The following is a 5,975-nucleotide window of genomic DNA, read 5'->3' as shown; positions in this document are numbered from 1 at the left end:
GAATTTCTTCGGTGGAGGTGCAGACCAGTCAAAATCTTCCTTGAGACCCATTTTCTTGAGATCTTTTTCACCATATAGATGTGACAGTATTGCCCAGGTGCGACCAAAAACTTCATGGAGGTAGTAATGGTTTTTCTTCACTGCATTGTGGGTAGCAGTCATGTTGTGAAGAAATGAACCAAACTAACGCTTAACCCATTTATGGTTTCGATCCACCTTATGGTGCAGACTAAGCAGAAGCTCATGGTCAGTCATCACACGAGGAGTAGTGGCTTGAGGAGTAGACTTGGGTGCATTGGTAGAGTCATGTGTGGCAGAGTCATCATTGGTGGAATAAGATGCAGCTTTGCGAAACTTTCCATCCAATGGATGAATGCCTTCATCTATAATAGTTGGTGCCTTGCCCTTTTCATCAACTGAGGAATAGGTCCGCTTGAGGACTTCAATCGGGGGCAAGTAGCTGAGGTGATTCTGAAAATCAGCTTTGTAGTTGAGTGAAGTCCTTGTTTTGAGGAATTTCATGATCCAGGGTGCATAAGGCTTCAGCTCAAACGGAGAAAGTGCAACATTTGCCAGAGTCCTCATGAAGAAATCGTGATAATTGACAGGAATGCCATGAACGATATTGAATACCAGATTCTTCATGATGCCAACAATTTCCTCATCAGATGAGTCGTGGCCTTTGATGGGACTCATTGTCCTCGTTAGAATGCGATAGACAGTTCTGGGCACATATAGTAATTCCTTCACGAGGAATTTGGTTCATGGGGCCTGACCTGGCTTCAAAGGTTTCATCAGAACTTGCATGTAGTGATTTGTAAGCTCAGGTTCACTATAAATGCAACGAGCTTCTTCAAGGGGAGGACTGGGTGGTAAGGCACGAAGCAATTCAGTAGCTGGTGCTATGTAGTGAGTGTTCTCAGACATCCAGTCTAGCACCCATGAATTCACATCTTTAGAATCTCCTGTGATGTGCAGCGTCGCATAAAATTGAAGAATCAGTTCTTCATTCCAATCACAGATGTCAGAGCAGAAATTTAACAGTCCAGCATCGTGAAGAACACTGAGGACTGGCATGAAGCATGACAGAGATTCCATATCCACGTGAGGAATGTGCTCATGGTAGAAGATTTTGTTTTTGTTGAACAGCACTAAGGAATAGAAATTAGCCTGGCTGGCAGTCCAGAAACGCCTCTTCCTAATGCGATTAGAGTCATAAGGGTTGTAGTCTGTGAAGAATACGTGCTCGCCGAAGAAATCATCAACCTTGAATTTTTGCTTCCTGGAGAATGGATCCTTTGGCTTGGGTAGAGGAGTGTCAGTGAGTTGCATCACGACCTCAGGAATCTCAATCACAGGTTCTTCAGGCTGAGGAATTTCTGGTTCCTCTTCAGTGGCAGTCTGCGTCTTCAGATGTTCAGCAGCAGCAGTTTCTTCAGCACTAGTGGCTGGAATTTCTTCATGTACAGATGAAGTGGGGTGAGTTTCTTCAGAGCCCATTTGAACAGTTTGTGCAGGGGACTGAGGTATTTGCTGTGATGTGACCAGAGGTGCAAAAAGAGATCAAGTTATCAAATCAAATAGTTTGACCATTGGCCAAATTACAATGAAAGTACCATCATCAGAATCACCAGCTGAAGAAGTCACGCCAAATTTTCGTACTCCAAGTTGGACATTGGTCGGTGCTATTCCAATTCAAGTAGCCTAATTTTTTTTAGTTTTTTTTAGTAAGTTTCATCCGAATAGAAATCTTGTTTTGGTTGGTTAGATCCTGCGTGATCTATTTTGGTTAGGCGTGATCCTGCATGATTAACAACGTTGCCGGATTATTTTATTAGGAAAGTCCTAGTTATATGGTTGAGAGAGAGAGTCCTAGTTTTCCTTCTCTTTGTTTTGCACGTGAGTGTTTTGCACGTTAGGATAGAGTCCAGGTCGGTTTGTGAGCTCAGGGTCGCCTATAAATATGGCTGGCTTCGGCCATGTAATGCAGATTGGTTTTTCTTTAATCGTGAGTCAATAAAGTTACAGAAAAACGTCCCATGTCGAGGGACACCAAATATCGTCTTCGTTGCTGATCCGTGAGGATTTTGTTGCTGCTGTGCGTGGAGTCGATTCAATCTACTTGACGCAAGTTTTCGTTCTTACGGTCTTGCATCTTTGCTCGACCGGAATTTCTTGTTGTTGCTAGTATCGTGAAAGATCGGGACGTCGAACGACTCGCCATCTAGTCGAGTCTATATCAAGTGGTATTCAGAGCTAAGGTTGTTCACGGTACTGTGTTGATCAAGATGTCAACCTCGGTCAACAAGGGTGATGAGGTTGCTGCTGATTCTGAGGAAATAGTACGTCCAGTGTATGTGGATGATATTCCGCAAAATATTCGAGATGGTTTTGACCACACATGCAACTATATCAAGCAATGTCATGATGCGATCGGTAAAAGGATAGATGTCCTGATCACTCGGTTTGATGGTTTGGCGGACATCATCAATATGCCGGCGACGAATTTTGCCCCACCACAGACTGCTCCGGTGGCTCCACTGCATTATGCACCACCTGCTCGCGACGGACATGCCGGCGTGCATGATCGCCGTTTGGCGGCACAACCTCATGCTGGAGATGATGGTCTTGATGACGGCGTTGACCAGGTGGGGTACGCACCACGACCACGACACTATGAGCCTCGTCCTAAAACTTCCGTTCGTGGCGGAGTGCATGACCGAGTTGGTCAAGCTGTGCGTGTGCCTGTGGATGATGGAATTGGGCGCATAAAAATTTCAATCCCTTCGTTCTCCGGCAAGTGCGAACCAGAAGGCTATTTGGAGTGGGAGATGCGTGTTGATCAAATTTTTGATGCCCATCATTATAGCGAGGAGAAGAAAGTTCAACTTGCTAGAATTGAATTCACCGGATACGCGCTAATTTGGTGGAATCAAATTTGTCGTTCAAGACATCGGCCGACGACTTGGCGAGGTATGAAAGAATTCATGAGGCGTCGTTTTGTTCCTGAGCACTATAAAAGAGACATGTACAACAAGTTGCAGCGGCTCTCTCAAGGTAATATGAGTGTTGATGAATATTACAAGGAGATGGAATTGCTTATGATACGTACAGGGACAACGGAGGATCCGGAGGCGACTATGGCTCGTTTCTTTAACGGGCTAAATATCGAGGTGCAGGATCGTGTTGAGATGGTGGTCTACTACAACATACAAGATCTTGTGCACCAAGCTGTGCGTGCGGAACAACAGATTAAGCGACGCCAAGTCAACATTGTTCCCAGTACCACTTTGAACACATGGCGACGCTCGCAGTATAAGAGTGAGGATGTCGGTCCTAGCTCCAGGGCAACATCATCAAATCGCTCTCATGGTTTCGTGCAAAAGGATGCTTCAAAATCAGGACTGTCGATGGTTGATTCTAGTGCACAGTCGACCAGACGCACTAGTGACATAGAGTGTTTCAAGTGTGGAGGAAGGGGACATATGAAGCGTGAATGTCCTAATGAGAAAAGAGTGTTGCTCACGAGAGATGGCTATGCATCCGCTAGTGATGAAGAGGCAGTTTCTGACACTTCTGGTGAAAAATCTGAAGATGTTGAAAATGTGGTTGCGAGTTTCGAAGCTGCTGAATCATATCCGTCTTTGATGGTGCAACGGGTGCAAGAAGATCGCATTGAGGATAAGGGGCAGCGATGGAATATTTTTCAAACTCAATGCAAAATCAACAACACTAATTATAAGTTGATCATAGATGGAGGAAGCTACACCAATGCGGTTAGCAAGGACTTGGTGGATGCTTTAGCTTTGCCTACCTGGAAGCACCCACAACCCCACTGCGTCGAATGGTTATATCAGTCGGGGAAACTGAAAGTTACTCACAAGGTGCGTCTCAATTTTTCGGTTGGTGACTATACTGATACAGTGATTTGTGATGTATTGCCGATGGATGCATGTCACTTATTGTTGGGGAGACCGTGGCAATATGACCGTCATGCCACACATGAGGGACGGTCCAATACATACTCTTTTTGGAAAGCCGGAAGACAACATGTTCTGCGCTCTATGTTTATGGGAGAAATCATGGTGGACACAACTGCTTCACTGAAGAAGTCAATGAAATCTACCGCAAAACCGAGGACGGTTTTGTTTCAAGGAGGAGGGGATGATGTGACCAGAGGTGCAAAAAGAGATCAAGTTATCAAATCAAATAGTTTGACCATTGGCCAAATTACAATGAAAGTACCATCATCAGAATCACCAGCTGAAGAAGTCACGCCAAATTTTCGTACTCCAAGTTGGACATTGGTCGGTGCTATTCCAATTCAAGTAGCCTAATTTTTTTAGTTTTTTTAGTAAGTTTCATCCGAATAGAAATCTTGTTTTGGTTGGTTAGATCCTGCGTGATCTATTTTGGTTAGGCGTGATCCTGCATGATTAACAACGTTGCCGGATTATTTTATTAGGAAAGTCCTAGTTATATGGTTGAGAGAGAGAGTCCTAGTTTTCCTTCTCTTTGTTTTGCACGTGAGTGTTTTGCACGTTAGGATAGAGTCCAGGTCGGTTTGTGAGCTCAGGGTCGCCTATAAATATGGCTGGCTTCGGCCATGTAACGCAGATTGGTTTTTCTTTAATCATGAGTCAATAAAGTTACAGAAAAACATCCCATGTCGAGGGACACCAAATATCGTCTTCGTTGCTGATCCGTGAGGATTTTGTTGCTGCTGTGCGTGGAGTCGATTCAATCTACTTGACGCAAGTTTTCGTTCTTACGGTCTTGCATCTTTGCTCGACCGGAATTTCTTGTTGCTGCTAGTATCGTGAAAGATCGGGACGTCGAACGACTCGCCATCTAGTCGAGTCTATATCATGCTGCAATGGTGTGAACATTGGAGAGTTTGGATGCTGACTTTCCCAGAATTCATCACTCATCACTGGTGTGGAGCAACCAACGTCCACATCTTCATCTTCCATTTCTTCAACGCCAGCCTCTTCAGAAGTGAACTGAGGCAGAGGCGAGGAAATGACAGGTGTTGAAGGGATCTCATCCACTTCAATTTCTTCATCCAACTGTTCTGACGAAGCAACAGAAGGATTTTCTTCATCAGATCCGCTGGGGACCACATATTCTTCATCGAAAGGAACAAGGTCCTTTGATGGCATGGTAGAGAGAGGAACAACATCAATGGGATTTTCAAACAAGCTGGTCAAAGGCTTCATCTTCTTCGGAGCTGAAGAATCTGAAGTAGCTGATGCTTTCCTTTTTCTTCACTGTTGCACGCTCTACAACCTTGGTCTTCTTCACATCTGATGCAGATGGAAGGATCGGGGTTGGTGTTGGCGCAGGAGGAGCAGAGGAATCTGGTTGATTTTCTTCAGGCACAACTGATGCAGTTGCCCTGACATCTTCATTTTCTTCAGGCGCACCACTAGTGGATGCCCTGGCAATTTCTTCAACGGCTGGAATGCAGTCATCAGCCCTGGAACTCACATTTTCTTCAGCAGCATGAAAGTCATCAGCGGTGCTGACATGTTCTTCAGTTGGCTGAGCAGATGCTTCAGCCTGAGGAATTTTCTGTTGCGTTGGGGCTGCAACATTTGAGGTGAAGTTATCAGCAAGTTTCACAAAGCAAGCCTTGGCTCCAAGCCAATCAGCGCGGTATGCGTCAAATTCATCACTAAGTTTCTTGATCTCAGTTTGAACAGTGACAAGTTCTTCAGTTGTCATAGAGATAGCGTTTTTCTTTAGATAGCGCTCCTTCTTGTACCGCGCTTTCTTGATCTGCCTGGCCTTCTCATATTTCCAATTTTCTTCTTGTATGAAGTGGGTCAACATGTGACTTTGGCCAGGAGTCAGCTTGAAGTCGGGCATGGGAATGTTGGGGTCCTTGTGCTAAACATCAATGTATTCGAGGATCAACTTTGGATCCAAAAGCAGTGGCACATCTGTTCCCTTGGCTCTAGCGGCCCTGACTT

At 45.0% G+C, this 5,975-nt stretch overlaps 1 protein-coding gene across 1 annotated transcript; it reads left to right on the top strand.

Moving 5' to 3' along the window:
• The first annotated feature begins 3,191 nt into the window (after positions 1-3,191).
• LOC147965759 (uncharacterized) lies at positions 3,192-4,337 on the top strand. The gene has a single exon (XM_087530593.1). It carries the CDS (start codon positions 3,192-3,194, stop codon positions 4,335-4,337), a length of 1,146 nt encoding a protein of 381 aa, XP_087386719.1.
• The last annotated feature ends 1,638 nt before the right edge of the window (positions 4,338-5,975 follow it).

This window comes from Triticum urartu, chromosome 6A, assembly GCF_056163025.1.
Source record: "Triticum urartu cultivar PI428250 chromosome 6A, HENAU_Tu73, whole genome shotgun sequence".
NCBI classification, from domain to species: Eukaryota; Viridiplantae; Streptophyta; class Magnoliopsida; order Poales; family Poaceae; genus Triticum; species Triticum urartu.
Note: the sequence above shows the minus strand (reverse complement) of the source record. Positions and strands in the feature narration are given on the sequence as shown.

What these genes read in the sequence shown, in the direction of transcription:
- LOC147965759 (XM_087530593.1), top strand. Translation starts at nt 3,192, where the DNA reads ATGGTGGTCTACTACAACATACAAGATCTTGTGCACCAAGCTGTGCGT.